The sequence below is a fragment of the Chrysoperla carnea genome, chromosome 2 (genome assembly GCF_905475395.1).
Source record: "Chrysoperla carnea chromosome 2, inChrCarn1.1, whole genome shotgun sequence".
NCBI classification, from domain to species: Eukaryota; Metazoa; Arthropoda; class Insecta; order Neuroptera; family Chrysopidae; genus Chrysoperla; species Chrysoperla carnea.
Genome location: NC_058338.1, coordinates 19,297,848 through 19,322,861, shown reverse-complemented (window position 1 = coordinate 19,322,861; position 25,014 = coordinate 19,297,848). Strand labels below are relative to the sequence as shown.

The 25,014-nt window shown below is 33.0% G+C and overlaps 1 protein-coding gene, 1 non-coding gene and 1 pseudogene across 3 annotated transcripts; all 3 read left to right on the top strand.

Moving 5' to 3' along the window:
• Positions 1-7,312: 7,312 nt before the first annotated feature.
• Positions 7,313-7,414, top strand: LOC123294340 (annotated as a pseudogene).
• Positions 7,415-11,905: 4,491 nt separating this feature from the next.
• LOC123294331 lies at positions 11,906-12,094 on the top strand. Its single transcript, XR_006535085.1, has one exon. It is a non-coding gene; the product is annotated as a U2 spliceosomal RNA (small nuclear RNA).
• Positions 12,095-19,391: 7,297 nt separating this feature from the next.
• On the top strand, positions 19,392-23,452 carry LOC123291454 (myotubularin-related protein 2). Of its 2 annotated transcripts, none has more exons than XM_044871752.1 (8): positions 19,392-19,596; positions 19,695-19,904; positions 19,964-20,224; positions 21,148-21,363; positions 21,431-21,775; positions 22,067-22,237; positions 22,299-22,506; positions 22,853-23,452. In XM_044871752.1, exons 1-8 carry the CDS (start codon positions 19,468-19,470, stop codon positions 23,179-23,181), a joined length of 1,869 nt encoding a protein of 622 aa, XP_044727687.1. In that variant the 5' UTR covers positions 19,392-19,467; the 3' UTR covers positions 23,182-23,452. The 2 variants fall into 2 exon arrangements, with proteins under 2 accessions (XP_044727687.1, XP_044727686.1); XM_044871751.1 differs by having other exon boundaries at positions 19,392-19,605.
• The last annotated feature ends 1,562 nt before the right edge of the window (positions 23,453-25,014 follow it).

The following is a 25,014-nucleotide window of genomic DNA, read 5'->3' as shown; positions in this document are numbered from 1 at the left end:
ATTGAAAATTTCATTTATTTCCTTCTTAATTAAATGTGTTGTATTTGCATAATAATTATAAGAATTATGTCAAAAATCAAATTAAAATTTTTTTTAATCAAAAATAGTTTTATAGCTTGATTATTAAAAATGTGAAAAAGTTACAAAAGTGGTTTTGATAGAACTTCGACATCTTCTATAAACGAAAAATTTTATTTGGCACTTCATCTAACAAAGTTTTCATTCGGTTGCTTTCACAAAGCTTTATATTAATTGTTTATAAATTTAAATTAATGATTAAGTTTCCTAAAATAGGCATAATAGCTAAATTTGATTGTAAAGAGAGTTTTAGACACAATTTAGGTTGGAAATAAACTAAATAAAAATTGCAAACAAAAACAATTGCATTCATTTTCTTAGTTTCTTTTAAATTTTGATTTAACGAACTTTTGGGTAAAATAGGTACCATAATGCCACGATAATAAAAACTAACCAAATTAACAGCGCTGTGAAATCAGAATAAAACTAAACAATCGATTTGAAAGTGGTTGAAAACTAGTTCTATTACAATAGACTCAAGTGATTTGCAATCTTAATCTTAAAACATATTGGACGACAGTAAAAAAATTACAAACCACTAAACGCTTAAACAAGTCATAGAATTTTTTTTAAATAAATTTTAAATCGAGGGTATTTATTTAATACAAAGTGGCACAAAACGAATGTTGAGATTTGAATCCTTTTTAACTTTTTTATGTGATTAATATTTTTAAAACCGAACATGCCCATTTTCTGATCACATCCAATTCAAGTTTGGTTGAATTGGCACAATTGGTTTCTTTTGGTAATTCGCAAAGAAGCAACCACTTGTTTAGTGGATACCTAGATTCAATTACATTATTTCCCCTCCCTCCACCAGGGGAATAAGGGAAGAGGAGTATCTAAAAAGGAATGATGCAGCATAATTCATTGGAACATCTGGTTCTCACCCAGGAGACTCAAATTCGATTCCCGGTACCGGAACAATTTTATGAAATCGAAAATATATATTTAAATAATTTTGTAAGTTTGAACTGGATGGAGATGTTGACTAGTCAGTCGATGTAAGCACTTGTTTTGTGGATACCTTGATTTCGTTACACACTCTTGACTCAGTGGTTATATTTTTTGGATATAACTTAAAGTAACAAAAAATTGATTAGAAAAGAATATAGATAATTTGATTTTTGATATATTAAAGGTTATTTACAGATGTATTCTACGCTAATAACAACAAAATCAATTCTTTTTAACGTACATTATATTTATTATTTATTTTTTACTATAATTTCAAACAATTTAATAATAGCTAAGTGAATAAGTTTGAAATTTGAATTCTTTATGTCAGAACAATAATTAACATTTCAATTTGAAAAATAGAAGTAAATTAATTAATTATGCGTATATATTAATTTAAAAAAGTAATTCATCTATAAATATATAAAACTGTGATCAAATATCATTGTGGCATAAATAAAAATCATCAATTTCATCAAAAACAAACAAAACAAAACAAAAAAATGAAAAAATTTTTAATTAATTAATACTTGAAAATACATAATTACCTTTTTCTGTAATAATACAATAATTCATAACTGATAGCAAAAATAATTTTTTTTAAGAACTTTTAATAAATAACATATAAAATGTTTAAAAAAATGAGCTTTCAATTAATTAAAAAAGACTTAAACAGAGAAATAAAATTATAAATAATAAACGTAATTTTTTAGCAGAAAAATAGCGGCAGAAAAATACTTTGAAAAGCATAGATAATATAAAATGCCGTACAGTTTGTATTTACCGCTGCATTACGGCCACTAGTTTCTTCCAGTATTTTATAAATTTAAATTAATTTCTTTGTTAAAATCTTGTTAATTAAATTGAAATACTATTTCCTGGAACTAGAACTTCAATTTTTTTTTATTGTAAATAAATAAACATTTATTTCCAAACACGAAGTTCTTACTAGAAAATTTTGCTCAACTTTTTTCCAGATACATTTATTTCTTTATTGTTCAAGTTAAAATTTATATATTGGCCTATTTTTTTTATACAAACCGATAATTATTATACTAATTGGAATTTTTGGGTTATATAAAAGTAATGTCTCGCAATTCGTGGTCATTTTTTGCTTCATAAATTCTTTGTTTTTTTCTTCCATAACCTTTCACAAAATTTCACAATATTAAAGAAATCGAATTGTGAAATATGTTCTAAACGTTTACTAGATAACTTAATATGTTTTTAATCATTAAATTTTAAAATTGCATGCTTGAAAAAGAAACATAATAAAATACGATGTGGAAATTTCAATTAATCTAAAAAATGTATTTTTGCTATCGATAAATTAACGTAATACATAATTTTGTTCGTACAACGCATGTGTTAATTTTACAGTTTTTTCACATGTAATTTCAGCTTTATTATTTAAAATTGGTGACTGGTAGTAAAAATATCTATGTTTAGAATTCACTTTAATGCTGAGTTTTAAAATATTAATCGAATTTATTAAATATAATTAATATTTTATGAAAACTATTTGAAATAAGATTGAAATCTTATTTTTAAATAAAATAATTTGAATGGGATATGGATTGTAATTACTGATATAAGAAACATTTTAGGCGACGCCGCTCTCTCCAGACATTCTCCACCCCATATATCGATAATATAATGTAAAAAATAAATTATCGATATACAGGAGAGTTAAATGTCTGTAGAGGGTCGTCGTCTAGATTGTCTTTTGTATCAGCTAAGCACAGCCAATAAAATAATACAATGAAATATTGATCAAATTTCAAAAGAAATACTCGATATGAACTACTATCATTGGCAACTCACATCTAACAGAGAGGCGTTACAATCGATTTTCTAATATATATATAATAGGACCATATAAAATTATTAAGTATTTCAATACTGAGCAAACATCCGTAAATATTTTAACTAAAGTTATTCTAACACGAAGTGTAACTCACGAACGTACACATCTCCTTTCAATAAGTCATAATATATGAGCCATATATTTTCGTTCCGATTCGTGAGCAATTTGATCGCCGGGGATCTCAATCATGAGAATTCAAGCATCAGGAAATGTGGAATTATTTGAACAATTGTAAACATAGTTTAAGTATTTTGGATAGTATGAGTAATTTCATATCATCTCCGTCCTTCGAATCATTAAATAATTTATATATCTTTGGCGTTTTACAAAGTATTTTCAATTTGGATACTTTATTTTTTTTAAAATTACTCAAATTCTCAAAAATAGGCTTTTCATGCAGTTTCGTATATTTTAGAGGGAGAACAAAAATGGATTAACTCCACAAACTTATTATATAAATATAGACTGCTAATGCGCTAATAACAATACAGTTGGTAATCAAACAGTTAAAAGCTTTTCACACGAAGGACGAACGACTCGCGATAATGAGTTATATTAAAAAGTTTGTGGTTGCTCGTTCGTCACTGAAACTGTTAGTAAGGTTGTATTATAACTGTATGTTATGTTAGATTAGAGTGCCTGTTCAGGGGCGGGACACACTTAGCCCATAGGGTCCGTTGTTATACTGAAAAGCCTAAGACCATCTTCGGTCATTACCCCATGCACCATTTGGAGCTGTTTAAGAACAGCAGGAGTGCTTTGACGCCAACGGACTTCAGGTCGGAGTGGTCGTCAAAGAAAAGCAGGCTCCAGTAAGTCCACCTCCTCATGGCAAGAGCTGGATCGTAACAGAGAAGTTAAGACATCGTTTCTTCCTCCTCTCCACTGTAAAAGCTTCGCAATAGTCATGATACACTGTCAGGTCCAGACGTTCAGCGTACCAAAAGGGGCCCTTGGAAGCGATTTAAGATATTCGGAACGCCTACGATTGTACTCAGACCATATCTGTCTTGTAATACCACAAGTACGTTCCTCTCGCCATCAAAGATTGGCCTTTTTTAAGATATCTTCTTTGATGAGCAACTTGCATTATAACTGTAACCGACAAAATACTTCCGGAAGCCTGCATTTAAAGGAAATTTTCTCTTGAATGCAATGTCGGTCTATATTTAAAATTCAATATCGGAAAAATTATTGTAGATAATGTAATAGTAGTAAAATATAAATTATTTGTATGATGTAATATGCAACGAATGTGGAAAGAAACGAAAAAAAAAAACAGTTACGTTATTATTAGTAAATGTCAATCGAACATGTATTTTAGCTAACTTATTAAAAACTCAGCATGCTCCATAAAAGTGAATTCAACCAGTTTTTTTTTATATTCTTTTGAAGTTCGATATTAAATAAAATAAGAGAAACGGTTTTAGGTCTGTTTTGAAAAAAAAAAAAAAAAAAATACTTTCAATATTTATAAATTTTCAATTTGGGGCAATCTGGTAGCAAATTTATTTCTCTAAACGTCCAAAAAAAACAAAAAAAATTACATGGAAAAATTTAAATCACTTATATTTGTAATCAAAATAAAAAAAGTACAAAATCATAATAATAAATTTGCACAATTTCACATATTTTTTCTTATTTTGATTATTTTTAAAAATTATAATATTTATAAGAATAAAATTCAATTCTCAGGGTATAGACCTATAATTCTTTCTGTAATATCGAACTGATCAAAAATGTCAATAACATGTATTATTGTTAGATATAAATAAAAATTATTGTAAACAGCAAATTAATGATAATAAAATATTAAAATTAATGAATTAAAAAAAAATATATATTCTATTTTATTCTTTAAATTACCCTTTACCTTTTCCATCCAATGAAAAAAGAACCCCTATAAGAATCACCCTCTTGTTTGTCTCTGTTTATGTATCTGTTGCAGCATATTTTCTCAGAATCTACTTGGCGAAAAAAATTTGAAATTTGTCACATATGTAGAGTTAGGTGATTCGATCACGAACTTTGGCGGATAATAAACGTATTTTTTATTTTGAAAATTCATATATAAAACTCCAAAAAAATTAACAACATTGATCAAGTTTGTGAAGGGGGTCGTCAATAGACCCAACAAAATAAGCGTCATAATCAGGCGATAAAGGACCCTATGTATTACATATCCATTGTAAATAAATTCTATCAATTGGACTGATTATTTTTTATAAGATAGTCAATGTGATTTTAAATAAAATTTACCACTGATATTGATTTCCAAACGATTTTTTAATAGTTAGAGATCATTAAAATCAGTCCAGCCGTTCTTAAGTTATTTATAAATGATCTAACCAAACCGACTTTGGTTTATGTATTGAGATATAAAGTTTAATGCCTGTATCGGTTGATATTTCGATATTAGTAATACACATTACGTAATTGTATAATTTTTGCAATTTTAATATGAAAAACTCGAAAACGTATATCTTTTCTTTTTTGGACCAATGGAATTTTTATATAGAATCTCAAATATTAAAAAGTGTCCATTTTGAGTTTGTCCTCTCGCTTATTTTACAAGATTTATGTTTGTATTATAATGAATGAGATAATGAACCTTCGGGAACAGAACAGGACAAACATAATGATCATAAGAAATAACTTAATAACTTTAAAAAATGATAATTTTTTATTTCGAACAGATGTCAAAAAACTATTAAAGTAAAGGCCACCCATCTTGATAAAGTTAAAAGATACTCTATTTTCTTTACTTGAATAGTTTTTTGACAACTGTTCGAAAGAATAGCAAATCGGTGAAAATGCTTCATTGGTTAGTGCACCAAATCCATTGGTCTCAATTTGAGATCATTGATCAAATTCCAAATATGTATTTAACATTTTAATGCTTGTTATATGTCGTGATGATTAATTGATTGGAACAATTTAGGGTAATATTAAATAGAAGTTTTCTCCGTGAAGATAGCACCCCCAAATACTATAATTTGGTTGGTAAAAGTTAAGTTTAGTATCTTTTCTTAAAAATTCTTCTAGAACATCAGGAAAAAATCAAATTAAAGTATTTTTTACGAAACCATTTGCGGAAATTGTGAAAAATTAACAGTTTTACTTTAATTAAAAACGAAAAGTTTTAGTTCCATTATTTCTAAATAGATAAAATTCCCATTTTACTATTACTTACCGAAATCACTTATTACGTTCTCCTGAATGTATATTTTTCGGTTAGTAATAGTAAAATGAGAATTTTATCCATTTAGATATTTATAAGCCTAATAGTTTTCGCCTGAAACCTACCAGTTATGTGTTTTTTTTCCTTTTATGTGAAGTATGTTGTCTCGTATATATTATACCTCGTATATTTCTCATGAATGTATATTTTTCGGTTATTAAAAGTATAGTAAATTTATTTCCATGTAGAAATTATATAGGACTAGCTACAAGTTATCGCCTGAAACCTACTTATTATGTAGTTTTTTTGCCTTTTTGTAGTGTTTGCTGCCATTTATACTCCGTATCATGTTTTTCTTTTTTATTTAGAAATTGAATTGGACTACAAGTTTTCACCTATCTTTTATGTGGAGTATGTTGTCACTTATATCAATAATATTTCTCATGAATGTATATTTTTCGGATAGTATCTAATAGTAAAATGTACATTTTATTAATTTAGAAATTATAAAACCGCAAGTCTATCTCATATGTGAGTTTTTTGCCTCTTATGTGGAGTATTTGACACTTTATGATATTAAATTTGATTCACTTTTTCGGGAAAGGGTTTATTAAATTTATTTTTTAATGTAATTTTCCAAATTTACATGTAAATTTCTAAACTAGAGGTTATTTTATGTGTTTAAGGTTTACCTAAATAATAATGTAAAAATATGCTTAAAATGTATCAAATATGTGATTAATGACCACATAACTAATACACCGTCAAAATTAAAATTTTTTCAAATTTTTTTGCATCGATTCGATTTTTAGTGAAAATTGAATTGACAATTATAACAAATAAACATTAAACTAATTATATATAATATTACTTTTTTAATTCTTATAAGCATTTATTACAAACACTTTTGAAGTAAATGATCAAATATACCAATATATACCCTAGTATTAATTTTTTGATTTTATGGCATTTTGTAACATTACTCGCAGCAGAGAGCGTTTCGTTTTAACTTTCATTTTTATATTAAGCTATCTTTTTCTAAACATGTTTTATGTGTTATGTTTAAGTGTTTTTTATATGTGCTACATACTGTTTTATATGTATATATATGCCTATCTCAACTAGAGTTTCACTGTTTCGCTCTACGATGTTCCAACTTTGTGTGCTATTCGCGGAGGTAGTTTTATGAAATTTAGGGTATATAAGCATGTTTTTTACCCGCAGTAAGTATCGCTTCTCGGCCCTATGGCTAAGATCAAAGTGTAGTATCTGTTCTTATCAGCTTAATTTTTATACGAATCGACATTTTAAAGTGAAAGTGGAAAAGTTTTCAACATACTATGGATTAAAGCAATGGACTAAGCAACAAACAAAGGCCAGTGAACCAGGCCGGGAAGAGGAAGAAACAGTTTAAAGTAAGTGGTACATTTTACAAACACCGAACAACCCACCACCACCTTTGGGTAGTAACACGGATCACTTTTAGGAGTGTGCACTCTCCTAGTGAGAGTGTACACTCCCATCTACTATGGATGCCGTCAATAGCAGCACCAACCGTGAGGTCAGGATGACTCTTTAGTCTCCTGGCCTCACCTTCGATAATTCAAAAATAACTATCAAAATCACAAGACCAGGACTTTACTCTTTATAATGTCCTCGGCTGAAGACGTGGCAGTTGAGCCTGCAGGGACGGTTAACACGACCATCATGTTTCCGTTCCCTGCAGAGTTTCGCTGCGAGATGTGCTGGGTGGATGTCCCGGATACGCATCCGGCAGGTCGGGGTGTTGCTCTTCGTTCCATCTTTAAATATAAGAGCCACTCCGACCTTAAAAAGCATATAAAATCTCACCACGGCACACCGATCTTTACGTTTCAATGTGCGGAATGTGGATTCCGGTCTGAGTCTCTGAAAATTTTAAAAAAACACCATCAGACTCACCAACCGGGTGCGGCAACTGCACCACCTAAGACAGCCGCACCCCGGAAACAACCAGTAAGGGCCGCACGTAGTCAACCACCACCAACTAGGTTGGCTACGCAAACTACACAGAGCTCGCCGGAATCCCAAACTACAGTAACCCCGCCAAGGCGCATTACGCGCGCAAGATCGGTGTCCCAGGCAGGAGCCTCCAACATCGCTCCACCATCTGGGCCTCAACCCAGCACATCCACCGGATTTGACATCACGACAAGGATCATACATCAAATACTCGAAGACAGCAGTGACGACGAGCTACCATCTACCGTCAACCCGACAAGTGCCACTCAACAGCCCCCGCCCCCTAAAACCGATAATGGCACAGGGGCTGCTCTTGGTACTGTAACTGAAAGGTTGTGTCACGATGTATCGATGGATCCCCACACTTATTTAGACCCACCGCATTCAGATCACTTGGTTGGCATAAACTCATATCCACTAGGATCACTACCCCAACCACTCAGCCAAACTAGATCACCCGCTGAGCTGAACGGTGTCACCAGCATTACTCGAGAAATGGAGACTGAACTTCCACCGGTTGCTACAGCCGCCCAAAACCAACCAGACCTTGTCACCATTGATCCCGGCGCTACCCCGGTAGTTGCCGGAACCAATGTTGACGAGCTACCAACACCAATTCCACCCACCGACTTGGCCGACAGTCAACTGACCAAAAACCAAGTTCGGTGGCTTGCACTAGTAAATAACGCCGCCAGCTGGGAGGAATTTGAGGCGGCAGTAGCAACCATCACAGCAGACCTTGCGAGAGGCACTCCAGGCCATGTGGCCGAAAGACCACCACCAAACGTGCAGCGTTTTCAAAATAGGCCTCGGCCTATGAGAAACCGCCCCCGCCGTGCACAATATAACCCTGCGGACGCGGCGAAGATTCAGAAATTATATAAGATCAACAAGAAAAAAGCCATGACCAGCATACTGAGTGATCCAGGTAGCTCACCATTTTGTCAGGTCAACACGGAAACGGTCCATGAACATTTCCGTGGAATATTTGCTCATAAGGATCAGGAAATAACACCAACTCCTGAACAAATCCGGCAAATATTCAGATCTGACCAAAATGATGGCGGAGATGGAGACGAACGCTTCACGTTCCTACTGGACTCCATCTCAAAAGAATCAGTATGTGCGCGATTGGCTAAAACCTCTAACACCGCTCCGGGGAAGGACGGTATAAGGTACTCGTGCCTTAAACGTTCCGACCCCGGCTGCGTAGTACTTTCTGCAATCTTCGACCGTTGCTTCCGTGAGGAAAAAACACCACTGGCTTGGAATGACTCCCGCACCGTACTGCTATATAAGAAAGGTAACCGTGATGAGCTGTCGAACTGGAGGCCTCTTACTTTGGGGGGCACGATCGCCAAGTTGTATGCCGGCGTTATCGCCGACCGTGTCACCTGTTGGGCGAAGCTCTCAGACAATATCTCACCAATGCAGAAAGGATTTCTGGAGTATGAAGGCTGTTATGAACACAACTTCATAGTCCAAAGTGCATTGGATGACGCGCGCCGAGATGGCAGACAGATCGCATTGGCATGGCTTGACCTAGCCAATGCTTTCGGCTCTGTACCACATGACCATATTCGGCGGGTATTGGAAGAGATGCGGCTACCCAACAAGATACGAAGTGTGATAGCCGAGCTTTACGCTAATACCACCACCACAATTCGCACTAAGGACGGAGAAACCCGTCCAATCCACATTCGTGCGGGCGTAAAACAAGGTTGTCCACTTAGTCCTATTATTTTCAACTTGGCTATCGAGCCGCTCATAAGGGTGGCGTCTGGATTGGCAGCTCAGCATGGTTACAAGCTCCACAACCATAGCTTCTCTATTCTCGCGTATGCTGATGACATCGTTCTTCTCGGAAAAAATGCTGAATCCTTGAGAATTCTCTTGGATGCAGTAGGATCAACTGCTGAGTGGATGGGTCTAAAGTTCCAACCTCCGAAATGCGCCTCACTGCACGTTGATTGCAGGCGAAGACGGGAAGTCTTTCCTACGGAATTTACCATCCAAGGAGGAGGACTAACGGTTTTAAAAGACGGGGAAGAGTACCAACACCTAGGTGTACCAACGGGCTTCCGAGTGACCCAAACCCCCCTTGATGCCATTCGGGCTATCAAGGAGGACGTTCAGAAGGTACACGATTCTCTTCTCGCACCCTGGCAAAAATTGGAAGCCACAAACATGTTCATCCTTTCTCGGCTAGACTTTATTCTGCGAGGCGGCAACGTCGCCAAAGGACCCTTGACTGACGCAGACAAGACTATCAAAAGGCTAGCCAAGAAATGGATGAACCTACCTCAACGTGGCTCTCCGGAAATTCTCTATATTCCATCGTACCAGGGTGGCGCAAATCTTTTACCGTTGGCCGATTCCGCGGACGTAAGCACCGTAGTGCACGCTTTTAGACTGCTGACCTGCAAAGACACCATTGTCAGGGAAACGGCTTGGTCCTGCCTTAAACGTGTAGTGAGACGTCGTATCGGAGAAGATCCAACCGAGGATATGCTCGCCAAGTATCTGTCTGGCTCACTAGAGGGTCGATTAGCACGCGACGGCGGAGACATTTCTAGTTTGTGGTCACAAGCTAGAAATGCGTGCCGTCGCCTCAACAGCAAAATTAGTGTGGGTTTCCATTGGTGCAGAGAAAAGCGCGATCTGTCTGTCACTATCAATCGTCCTGGGCAAACACCGGAGCGTATAATTGTCCCGGAGACGGCGCGATCCGTTGTTGTTCGAATGCTACGTTCAGCACTTCGAGCATTCTACCTTGCTAGACTGCTAGGAAAACCAGATCAGGGAAAGGCGTACTCCTGTACAAATCTAAGGGAAGCGAGCAACCACTTCCTGCTGAATGGTCGGTACACTCGATTTTGTGACTACCGCTTTATCCACCGAGCGCGACTCGGCGTCGTTCCATTAAATGGAGCACGGCGATTCGGGAACGGGGATAAACGGTGCCGACGTTGTGGTTATGTCAATGAGACATTACCACACGTACTGAATCATTGTACCGTCCATTCAGCGGCGTGGCAACGGCGGCATAATGCCGTCCAAGACCGTCTTGCTCGCGGATCGCGTCTACCCCCGGGTGCTGTCTTAAACATCAATAGACAAGTACCCGGCGTACGGAGTACTCTTCGTCCTGACCTGGTGGTCCTGGATGAGGCTAGTAAGGAAGTCAAAATCATAGACATCTGCATTCCATTTGAGGGTGCCCCAGATGCTCTAGAGGTGGCTCGGCAGCAAAAGCTCGATAAATATAACCAACTTGCTGCTGAGTTATCCTCGAAAGGCTATAGGGTCTCTTTGGATGCTTTTGTCGTTGGTTCGCTCGGGTCCTGGCTAGCACAGAACTACAGGGTTGCGAAGTCTTTGGGAATATCTCCAAAATATACGCAGACCATGGCACGGTTGATGGCGTCAGACACGATCCGCTGGTCACGTGACATTTACATCGAACATCTAACCGGACAGAGACAGTACCATGATCAGCCTCTGTGAACCTGCACACAGGTATGGATGGCCCGAACACCTGAGCCATCCCTCCCCACCAACAACTGTGATAAAGTGCTTGTGATATGTGTGTGCTGTGCTATTCTTTTTAAAATTGTTTGACTGTGATATGTGACACTATTTTATCCTTCTGTTTTTAAACTCTTTTAAATTATTTATTGTGTTTTTAATTTTTTAAATGTGTAGTCTAATTTTATCTATCTGTTTTTTTAACCATTTTAACTCTTTTTTATTGTTTATATATTTTATTACTACACGTTGTTGCGATTATTTAAGTTTTTATACTGTATATTTTATTATTTGTATCTTTTCAAGATTATTAAAATAAACGCTTTAATCTGTTCTTATCAGCTTAATATCTGGTACGTCCCGCATAGCGGGACCAGTATATTAAACTGATTTTTGGAATATGGCGGAGTGTTAGGGGCTTGCTCCTCTTCTGCCGCGGGTTGGCCTGGTATTGCAGTACCTCCAGGATCGGCCCAATAAAACTAATCAAAAAACATTATAATTATTCGATATAGATCGATATGGAATCGAAATATCATATAATTCGGAAAATTGAGGTTATTCCGATTTATACCCTAACTCATGACAAATGTACATGGGCACTATGTAGCAATATGTACCACATGTGTATACAAACATCAAACATCTAAAATGTATAAATTTGCAAATTTTTTCAAGATTTAATTTTTTAACCCCTTACTTTTGAAAAAGTGCATGGGCACTATGTTGCAACAAGTGCCACATGTAATACAATCAATTAACATATAAAATTTATTAATTTAAAATTTTTTTTGAGTTTTACTTTTTTTTACCCTTACTTATAAAAAGCATTTGGGCACTTTGTTGCAACAAGTACCACATGTAATACAATCAAATAACATATAAAATTTTGTAATGAAAATTTTTTTTTGAGTTTTACTTTTTTTACCCTTACTTATAAAAAGCACATGGGCACTTTGTTGCAACAAGTACCACATGTAATACAATCAGTTAACATATAAAATTTTGTAATTAAAATTTTGTTTTTGAGTTTTACTTTTTTTACACCCTTACTTATAAAAAGCACATGGGCACTTGGTTGCAACAAGTACCACATGTAATATACAATCAGTTACCATATAAAATTTTGTAATTAAAAAATTTTTTTGAGTTTTACTTTTTTTACACCCTTACTTATAAAAAGCACATGGGCACTTGGTTGCAACAAGTACCACATGTAATACAATCAGTTAACATATAAAATTTTGTAATTAAAAAATTTTTTTGAGTTTTACTTTTTTTACACCCTTACTTATAAAAAGCAAATGGGCACTTCGTTGCAACAAGTACCACATGTAATACAATCAATTAACATATAAAATTTTGTAATTAAAATTTTTTTTTTAGTTTTACTTTTTTTTACTCCTACTTATAAAAAGCATATGGGCACTTGGTTGCAACAAGTACCACATGTAATACATCAGTTAACATATAAAATTTTGTAATTAAGATTTTTTTTTAGAGTTTTACTTTTCTTTTACCCTTACTTATAAAAAGCACATGGGCACTTGGTTGCAACAAGTACCACATGTAATACAATCAGTTAACATATAAAATTTTGTAATTAAAATTTTTTTTTGAGTTTTACTTTTTTACACCTTTACTTATAAAAAGCACATGGGAACTTCGTTGCAACAGTACCACATGTAATACAATCAATTAACATATAAAATTTTGTAATTAAAATTTTTTTTTGAGTTTTACTTTTTTTACCCTTACTTATAAAAAGCACATGGGCACTTTGTTGCAACAAGTACCACATGTAATATAATCAATTAATTACATATAAAATTTATAAATTTGAAAATTTTTTCAAGTTTTATTGTTTTAACCCTTACTTTTGAAAAAGTGCATGGGCACTATGTTGCAACAAGTATCACATATAAATACTAATTAACATATAAAATTTTTTTTTTTAGTTTTATTCTTTTTACCCTTGTTTATGAAAAAGCACATGGGCACTATGTTACTTATAAAAAGCAAATGCAACAAGTACCACATGTAATACAATCAATTAACATATAAAATTTATTAATTTGAAAATTTTTTCTAGTTTCGAATATTTTAACCCTTACTTTTGAAAAAATGTATGGGCATTACGTTGCAACATGTACCACATGTAAAAAGCACAAATAGCATAATTTATTAATTTGAAAATTTCTTCGAGTTTTAATATATTTGAATTCACTGTTTCAAAGTTAATTACTTGATGGTACCCCTTTTTGGATTTTCCCATTTCCTTTATCACTATCGTTTGGTCATTCTATGCATTATTGGTGTTATATTTGATCATTTGTTCATTCGTAGTTGTTTATTCACTTTTTGGCAAGTTTCAAAATTTTTGGCATCACCCCTCTGTTGTATTTTTCCAATTTTCTTTATTCTAATCGATTGGTCATCATTTTTTCATGATTCGTCTTTTGGGTTTTCCATTTATTTTCAAATTTTTATTTAGGTCAAATTGTTATTCACAGATAGTAGTACTGGTGTATTAAATAGACATTGGTGGTAAAGAGTTTTATAAGTTAAACATTCTTCTAATAGAGGGCTATACAATTCAGATACAAAATTAAATACCACAATATAGTTAGCGTGGAATATTAATAAAATTTATTAAATCATATATCAAAAAATTGCTCTCTAAATGCTCCATCATATTCCAAAATTGCTCCAATTATTAAATTATCAATTAATTAAATATTTGCAATTAAAAATACAAAATTTTATTTTCCAATATCTCAGTAAATTGATAGTTTTTCCTAACGTTTTTCTATCAATAAATTGCTCCCGTTTATTTCTTTCGGGATATAACAATTACGATTTATAAATATCTATTATTTTTGCATAATTAATTAAAATCAATAATTGCAATTCAAACAGGTATGTGATGACGTCATTCACAAGGAGAATGTCATAAACTGGAGGGAGTGGGAAGGGAAAGAAAAACAAAAAAGCAATAATAATAGAAAATAAACAATCATATGTATCAGCGGAAAATATCAAAAAATTGCTCCGTAAATACTCTTTCAGATTCCAAAATTGCTCCAGTTATTTATTTATGTATTTTAATTACATATAATTAATATGTAATTAAATATTATCAATTAAAAATTCAAAATTTTACATACACAAGGGAAATGGGGGGAAACATGAAAATATATAACGATAGATTGTAGTTATTATCTATGGTTGTGATATTTGTTTATTTAATTTTTTTTTGAGGTAAAATGAATAAATTAATTTTGTTAATAATAAATTAAATTTCAAATATTATAAATGAAAAAATCAATATATATTGTTTATAATGTTCATTGATTGCATTTGTTTATTAATTTTATACACAAAACTATTTCAATAAATTCTACTAAATAATACAAAAAGCATTTATGTAAATATATAACACATTGTTTTGAATTGAAGCTTTTAAAATTTTTAACCATAAATCGAGGTAAAATGTTAGTTTCATTGATTAGCGGCAGAGGGCACCACCATTGAAAATTAATGTTAGTTCAACAAGTTTAACATAGATGGTACCACCATCGAAATTAATGTTAGTTCAACAAGTCTACCATAGATGGCACCACCATCGAAATAAATGTTAGTTCAGCAAAATTACCATAGATAGCACCACTATCGAAATAAGTGTTAGTTCATTAAGTTGTCATAGATGGCACCACCATCGAAATAAATGTTAGTTCAACAAGTTTACCATAGATGGCATTTAGATGTATTTTGTTTTTGTAATCCTTTTTTTTTTTGTAAGTTTTTTCACTGAAATAATTTTTAAAATTAATACTTTACTATGTTATGTTTTCTTTACTACAAATTATCAAATTGCTTTTTCCAATCCTTTCTTTTTTATTTGCACATAAGGTGTAAATGATTCGCTATGTAAATGGAACGAAACGAAACGAAACGAACAAATAGTTAAAAGTTTTATAATAATTAATACTAGAAAAAAGAAAAAGGTTTTTAGGGTGAAAACACTTACTTACCATTGCCCTATCAGGTACTACTATTTCCCTTGTAACTTATGTTCTCCTAATACAAATGTTAAAAATTTTCATAATTTTTGGTGAAATTAGTTTTGAAAAAGTGACATGTGAAAATGGAAAATTGGCTATATCTCGGCTATATGGACGGATGGTTTTCGGGCAAAAAGGACGAAAATTTTGAGCATCTCCTGAACCTCTTGCTTAGAATGTTTTTCCCAATAACATCGATGAAAAATTTCCGGAAAATTCGTGAAAATGGAAAATTTTGTTTAAAAATTGAATTGATTATATAACTGGAGCAACTTTGGAATCTGAATACATAAAGAACGCCATACCCCAAAACTTGCGATATGTTTTGGGGTATGGCGTTCTTTATGTATTTAGAATAAGTACTTATGTATTTAGAATAATAAAATAACAAATTTGTTAAACATACGCAAATTTTGACATTTCTACAACACATGCGCACTATGTTTATTTGGAATTTAAATTTTGACGGAACCCCCACAAACACGCATGTCCTTGATAATATTTCACATTTGACTTATTCTGTATCGAATTAGCCAAAAAAGTTTAAATTTATTAGGATATAGAATTAGCTAGAATTTAAATAAATCAGTAACTGTACTAATAGCTTATTAAGGTCCTAAATACAGCCTTTCAAAATAATAATAGATAATTTGTTTGTTGAAATTTAAAAAATTATGCAAAGATTACGCAAATATTACATTTTACTTTATATAGGTACTAAAAAATCTATCAAATCCTGACCTGTTTTTATATAGCAGTCGATTAGCTGTTGTTCGTAAGAAGTACGAAGATGTAAGAAAGCAACCCTGGACAATATTAAAAACAACTTTTGGACACTACCAGTGAAGTGATAGTGTCACTCTCAAGCACAAATTTTTACTTAGGAATGACTGGGGTTGTGCCACTTGAAAGAAATAAAATAGATAATATGAAAGCTGAAACAGAATGATACTGTTCAAAGTAGTTGAATCGTTTTACCTAAACTTTTATCTAAGATTTATTTTCAATTCATTCAAGAGCTGAATAAACTCTTATCTAAGATTTATTTTCAGTTCATTCAAGAGCTGAATAAACTTTTATCTAAGATTTATTTTCAGTTCATTCAAGAGCTGAATAAACTTTTATCTAAGATTTATTTTCAGTTCATTCAAGAGCTGAATACGCAAAGAGATTTATTTTCAGTTCATTCATTGAGCTGAGTTGAATTCTGAATTCTGAGATGCAATGTATCTCAGCCTTATGGCTAGGATGAGTATTATGGTTTTGGCAAGGAAATTTCAGCTTGGCCATATGGCTGAGATACAATGTATCTCAGCCTTATGGCTAGGATGAGTATTATGGTTTTGGCAAGGAAATATCATCTTGGTAATATGGCTGAGATGCTATGTATCTCAGCCCTGTGGCTAGGGTGAGTATTATGCTTTTGACAAGGAAATATCATCTTGGCCATATGGCTGAGATACAATGTATCTCAGTCCTGTGGCTAAGAGGAGTATTATACTTTTGGCAAAGAAATTTCATCTTGGCCATATGGCTGAGATGCAATGTATCTAAGCCTTATGGCTAGGATGAGTATTATGGTTTTGGCAAGGAAATTTCATCTTGGCCATATGGCTGAGATACAATGTATCTCAGCCTTATGGCTAGGATGAGTAGTATGCTTTTGGCAAGGAAATATCATCTTGGCCATATGGCTGAGATGCTATGTATCTCAGCCCTGTGGCTAGGATGAGTATTATGCTTTTGGCAAGGAAATTTCATCTTGGCCATATGCCTGAGATGCAATGTATTTCTGCCTATGGTTTTGGCAAGGAAATTTCATCTTGGCCATATGGCTGAGATGCAATGTATCTCAGCCTTATGGCTAAGATGAGTATTATGGTTTTGGCAAGGAAATATCATCTTGGTCATATGGCTGAGATGCTATGTATCTCAGCCCTGTGGCTAGGATGAGTATTATGTGGCAAAGAAATTTCATCTTGGCCATATGGCTGAGATGCAATGTATCTCAGCCTTATGGCTAGGATGAGTATTATGCTTTTGGCAAGGAAATATCATCTTGGCCATATGGCTGAGATGCTATGTATCTCAGCCTTATGGCTAGGATGAGTATTATGGTTTTGGCAAGGAAATATCAGCTTGGCCATATGGCTGAGATGCTATGTATCTCAGCCCTGTGGCTAGGATGAGTATTATGTGGCAAAGAAATTTCATCTTGGCCATATGGCTGAGATGCAATGTATCTCAGCCTTATGGCTAGGATGAGTATTATGCTTTTGGCAAGGAAATATCATCTTGGCCATATGGCTGAGATGCTATGTATCTCAGCCTTATGGCTAGGATGAGTATTATGCTTTTGGCAAGGAAATATCATCTTGGCCATATGGCTGAGATGCTATGTATCTCAGCCCTGTGGCTAGGATGAGTATTATACTTTTGGCAAGGAAATTTCATCTTGGCCATATGGCTGAGATGCAATGTATCTCAGCCTTATGGCTAGGATGAGTATTATGGTTTTGGCAAGGAAATTTCATCTTGGCCATATGGCTGAGATGCTATGTATCTCAGCCCTGTGGCTAGGATGAGTATTATACTTTTGGCAAGGAAATTTCATCTTGGCCATATGGCTGAGATGCAATGTATCTCAGCCTTATGGCTAGGATGAGCATTATGCTTTTGGCAAGGAAATATCATCTTGGCCATATGGCTGAGATGCTATGTATCTCAGTCCTGTGGCTAGGATGAGTATTATACTTTTGGCAAGGAAATTTCATCTTGGCCATATGGCTGAGATGCAATGTATCTCAGCCTTATGGCTAGGATGAGTATTATGGTTTTGGCAAGGATATTTCATCTTGGCCATATGGCTGAGATACAATGTATCTCAGCCTTATGGCTAGGATGAGTATTATGCTTTTGGCAAGGAAATATCATCTTGGCCATATGGCTGAGATGCTATGTATCTCAGCCCTGTGGCTAGGATGAGTATTATACTTTTGGCAAGGAAATTTCATCTTGGCCATATGGCTGAGATGCAATGTATCTCAGCCTTGTAATCACTTTTATTTTTTTATTAATTTGTGAGTATATTTTATATTTTATATGACATAATATTTTATATATTTTCGAATGTGAGGGGGCGCTTAAAAGGTATTGTGGCCCAGTTGTGAGTTTGGCTCGCTACGCCACTGATACGGCCGATTAATATATATTATTATTCGTCCGGTTATCGGACGAATAATTATATTGTACCGATAAGTGGACGTTTATCATGGAAATTAATTAAATGATGGTAAACCGTGAAATCATGCACGCATTTAATTATTATTATGGAAGATCACATTCATATGCTTTTCATATTTACATAAAACAGAATATGTTAATGACCCTTTGATCAATTTATATTTTGTATGAACATGTTTGAATTTTATTTGTTTATAGTAATTACAATATATTCGGTTTTAAAAAGAAAAATCCAAATTCGATATCGATTTAATTGGGGCGATTACGATATCCGTGGCGCCGGGATATGATACTAGGAATGTTATAATATTATTTAGTTTTTCATAAAAAATTAGAACATTACGACTCATAATATATAATTATAATTTTAAGATGACGCTGCATACATTAATTTAATATTTTAATTAATTAATTAATTAAATATAATGACATGCGCAGATTATGTAGTTATTAATCAAAACCGCCCTTTCACCAATAACAAATACACTTCAAATCAGAATGTCAAATAATCAAGTAAAAAAAGGTTAATTAATAAATTGACAATAATTATGGATAATAAAAAAGGAAGTGCAGAAATTTTGAACACGGATAGAGTTCAATTAAATTTAAAACACGACCATTTTTCAGATTCTGATTCAAAATCTAGTTCATTAAATTCAAAACATGGACATGAATCGGTAAGAGAGGTTAGACATACAATTCGGTTTATAACAGAAGAAATTGCATATTAATTATATTTAGAAAATATATGTACTAAAATTTACTTTAATTGTAGACATCATCTGATACGGGACAACCGACTGTTAGACCCGATGAACCTCCACTTTTACCTGGTGAACGACTTCAAGGTGTTGCTCGAGATGTTACATATTTATGCCCGTACAGTGGACCCACAAGAGGAACTTTAAGTGTTACTAATTACAAGTTACATTTTCGTTCAGTTGATCGCGACACTCCTTTTATCTTAGATGTGCCTCTTGGAGTGGTATGTAGTTGAAAACTCAAATTTATTTGCAGAGAGTTCTGATTAAAATGTTTATCTAGGTTTCACGAATTGAAAAAGTGGGTGGTGCATCTTCACGAGGTGAAAATTCTTATGGAATTGAGGTATTTTGTAAAGATATGCGAAATCTTAGATTTGCACATAAACAAGAAAATCATTCACGTAGAAATGTTTTTGAAAAATTACAACAATTTGCATTTCCTTTATCACATAAACTTCCATTATTTGCATACGAATATAATGAACAATTTCCTGAATCTGGATGGAATGTTTATGAACCAATCGCAGAATTAAAACGAATGGTAATTATTATTATTTTTATATCAATACAAATCTTTTTATAATAAGCTTTGAAAAAGCTAGGAATTTGTTCGAATTGGTTTTCTTTCTTGACAGTCGATTCTGAAAAAACTTAACTTTATATATAAATGTTACAACTGACACTGAAGTAGCAACAGCTACTTCAGGCTCTTTTTATAGGGTGAAACAGCTGCTTGCGCGAGCAGAAGGGGGGATGTCATTCAGATTATCGAGGCTCTATTGCATTAGATTGTGAATTGTAGTACAATTTATTTTCTACAATTTTGGATATTCGATAAATTCAATAACAAGAACGGGGTTCCATAACATCTCTAACAATACATGCTCTCATGCAGTACACTGTCGAATTGTGTACAATACATGCAGACGTATGCCGGACGTCATTCTTGTTAATCGGTTGTACGTACTCTTTTTAACTTTCTGTTTTTAACCACTGATATCCGAAATTATCCGAAACTTATTACAAATATATATAAAACTTGAAGATGTTTATTTATAGTGTTCACCCCACTAAAGCAATATTCTTACCTTCTTGTACACGTTCTCGTTCTGTATTATATAAAAATGTACCAAATCTGCATGAGTATAAATGATCCAAAATGGTTATCAAAAAGTGATCATTAAATTCAAAAGCATTAGGAAACTGTTGTGTTATTTGCCAAACACAACAGTAAATAGAATAGCTAATATGCTCAAAGAGTTCAACGACCACAGCTTCTGTTAGCAGAAAAAACCGCGTATTTTGTTTTAAAGTTTTAAAAACCGTCGGGTTTTGGATACCCAGCAACAATGACATCGGGTTTAAAAGAAATTGTCCCTAATTGTGTCTCTATCGCTTACCTAGTAAACCATTTTTTAAAATTTCAAAAAAATGATTAATTACAAAGAAGTGTTTACTTTGCAGGGCGTTAATAATGACATGTGGAAAATAACTAAAATCAATGAATCATACGAAATTTGTGACAGTTATCCTGCAGTTTGGGCTATACCAACGGCTGCAACAGAAGAAGATATTCGTGCTGTTGCACAATTTAGAAGTCGTGCACGAATTCCAGTTCTTTCATGGATTCATCCAGAATCTTTGGCTACAATAACACGATGTTCACAACCACTTGTCGGGGTAAATGATTTAAAAGTTATAACCACTTTTATCGAAAGAGAAACTAAAAAAAAAATTTATCTCTTAGGTTGGTGGAAAAAGAAGTCGTGAAGATGAACGGTATATTCAATTAATAATGGATGCAAATGCGCAATCTCATAAAATGTCAATAATGGATGCAAGACCAAGTGCAAATGCTATTGCGAATAAGGCGAAAGGTGGTGGATATGAGTCCGAGGATGCATATCAAAATGCTGAATTAGTCTTTGTTGATATTCATAACATACATGTTATGCGAGAATCACTTAGAAAATTAAAAGAACTTTGCTTTCCACATACCGATGAATCACGATGGCTTTCAGGTTTAGAAGCAACATTTTGGTTGAAACATATTAAATGTGTTTTGGCTGGTGCTGTCAGAATTGTGGATAAAGTACGTATTTCAAAAGGTGGATAAAAGGATGAAAACGCCTAGAAATTCTAATCTTTTTAAAGAATTTAAATTAGCTCTTTGGCGATGTTGAGAAGTAACAATATGAATGGAAATCTACTAGACTTTTTTTATTTTTTAACGTGATTTTCTCAGTGAATCGCGTGTTTCTAGACTTTTCTAACCTTGCTTTTATTTTGAGTAACTAAAATAATTATCTCAGATCTTGTTTCTGTAACTCGAAATGTTAGGTTCACGGGTAACGATACTAAGAAACGTAATATTAATTTGTAGGTAGAAAATAATCGAAATTCAGTATTAGTTCATTGTTCTGATGGTTGGGATCGAACTGCTCAATTAACTGCACTGGCAATGTTAATGTTGGATCCATATTATCGAACAATACGTGGATTTGAAGTACTCATCGAAAAAGAATGGTTATCATTTGGACATAAATTTCAACAGGTGAGAATGATAAATGTTTAACTTTATCGAAAAAAATAAGTAAATTTGTTTGTTTTTATAGCGTATTGGACATGGGGACGATCATCATAGCGATGCCGATAGATCACCAGTTTTCTTACAATTTTTGGATTGTGTTTGGCAAATAACACAACAGTTTCCTAATGCTTTTGAATTTAATGATCACTTTTTGATAACCATTTTGGATCATTTATACTCATGCAGATTTGGTACATTTTTATATAATACAGAACGAGAACGTGTACAAGAAGGTAAGAATATTACTTAAAAAGTTTTAGTAGTGTGAACCCTATAAATACACATCTTCCAAATTTTGTGTAAATTTTGGGTGTTCGAACTATCGAGACCCTACTGTATTAATGTATACGTAAAATATTTGTTTATGGATAAAACCAATTGGTATCAAGAGCTTCTTCAATTAAAGCTTTTGTATGCCTTTCAATCAGAGCCCATAAAGACAGCCTGAAGTAGCTGTTGCTACTTCAGTGTCAGTTTCACCACGGCCAATGTTATTGTGATAAAATCTTATGATAAAATTATTGAAAATGTAAACACATTACAAATAGAACCTAATTACAAAAAATTTGCTTTAAACAGGTGTTAAACAAAGGACAGTTTCACTATGGTCATTTATAAATAGTCAAATAGATTTGTACAAAAATCCATTATATTGGGCACCAGTAACTCAACAACGTGTTTTGATACCAGTTGCGTCGTTACGGCATATACGCTTATGGAAAGCATACTATTGTCGATGGAATCCTAGTATGCGTCCACAAGATCCTGTGTATCAACGTACTCGAGAATTATTAGTGCTTAAGGATCAATTAAGTAGGCAAGTTGAAGAATGTCGACGGGAACAACAATTAAGATCCGCAAGAAATCTAACAACGCCACCACGTTTAGCATCACCCTTGCATACATAATAAGACTTGAATATTTTCTTATAATTATTATTTAAATTGAAAATATATATTTAAGAATTAATTTTTCTTAACTTGAATTTTTAAAATAAATATAAAGGCATTGTTACTATTTAGCATTGCGCAGCCAAAAGAAATTATAATTTTAAGAATCCGTATATTCATTACCTGGAACATGTTATCAAATAAAATTTTTTTCGAAGTCTAAACTTCTATTTTATGTATATTATGTTTTAAGCAATTTGTGAAAGTGATATAAACTATTTTACACAAATTAATAATACTTTTTAGATGATTATTTGAAGTTAATTTCCCTCTAAAACATTTGAATATAGATCCAAAAATAGTATAAAAAAATCAATTCACATTATTCATACCTTTTAAAAAAGATATAATTATACCGAAATCTATGTATGTAGAGTAGAATTAGAAGATTCCGGATTACTGGGATTGAATAGAACATAAATTCTATTCAATCCCAAATAAATATAAATTCATGACAAATCAAATAAAGCAAACATTTTTTAGTGAACTTACTATCACAGGCATAGAAAGCAGTGCGAAAAACGCGGGCGAAGGGTATCGAATTACTAGACATGCCAAACTAGTGAGTGTCTGAATTACTGAGACTGCTGAATACACATTTTACACTCCATTTATACGCGACTGTACAGTTTACGAATTTTATCTCACTATACCTAATTTTGCAAACATATAATTTTGATTTTGCGTGTTTGGATCTCAGTAGCTCTAACATTCCGTGGCAGTTCTCTTACCATTTAAGCCATCTAGATGGATTATAGTAGCTGAAAACAAGTCTTCCAAATCTTGATGTAATGTTTTTATACCATGTATATATGAAATATATCAAGGTATAGTATACTAAGTTTAGTCCCAAGTTTGTAACGCTTAAAAATTGTTGCTTCGAGCAAAATTTTAGTTTAGGTGTTCATAAAATCACCTAATTAGTCTATTATCGGTGTCTGTCTGAGAGCACGATAACTCAAAAAAGAAAAAAAATATCAAGCTGAAATTTTACATCGTGCTCAGGACGTAAAAAGTAAATTGGTAATTTAGTGCGAAACTAGAGTGTATTTTTACTGGCCTATGACGTCACGCCTTTTTAGAGTTAAAATGTTTTAGCTAAATAGTTTTCATTAAAAAAAAAAACGGACCTTGTATTCGAAAATAGCCAATAATACTCACCTTCGTAGGTTTTTATCTGAAAAAATAATCTCAAAAAGAAAGTCACTGGAAGACTTTTATAATATTCACAAGAATAATTCTATCTATAAAATTACCTGATAAAATTTGCATACGCAATAACAGGAATGGAAACGGTATGACAAGTGTGAACACATTAATATTTTACAAAAACGTGACGTAAACGGAATTTATAACGTGAATTGGTTTAAATTAAACTTTTTTGTTGATTGCGGATTTAATCTTACCGATCTATAATGTAATTATAGTTCGTGAAATGTTTTTTTTTCTTCGCATTTAATGTTGTAAAGAATTTGCATCGTTTCAACCCTAACCTCTGAATATAAATTTTCAGAAACTATCGAATCTGGTCAATAGGCTTTTGTCCTAAATTTTTAAAATTGGTTTATAGGTTACATTAGAATAAAAGATTAATAATTAGTTAAAATAAAAAAAGATTATTAAAATAAACGCTTTAATTTGCTTGCACAATTTGCATTTTCATGGTGTCTTGAATGGCATTACGACTTGGCATACAAGCATTTTCGCGTATGCAAGTTTATTCAGTTGTAATCTAAATGGTGTTACTGAATACCTAATTTTACTAAAATTATTATTTTTTTTTTTTAAATA

What these genes read in the sequence shown, in the direction of transcription:
- LOC123291454 (XM_044871751.1), top strand. Translation starts at nt 19,468, where the DNA reads ATGGATAATAAAAAAGGAAGTGCAGAAATTTTGAACACGGATAGAGTT. An exon ending in TAGATGTGCCTCTTGGAGTG is followed by an intron (nt 19,905 to 19,963) that starts GTATGTAGTTGA and finishes ATGTTTATCTAG; the next exon opens with GTTTCACGAATTGAAAAAGT. An exon ending in ACGAGAACGTGTACAAGAAG is followed by an intron (nt 22,507 to 22,852) that starts GTAAGAATATTA and finishes TGCTTTAAACAG; the next exon opens with GTGTTAAACAAAGGACAGTT.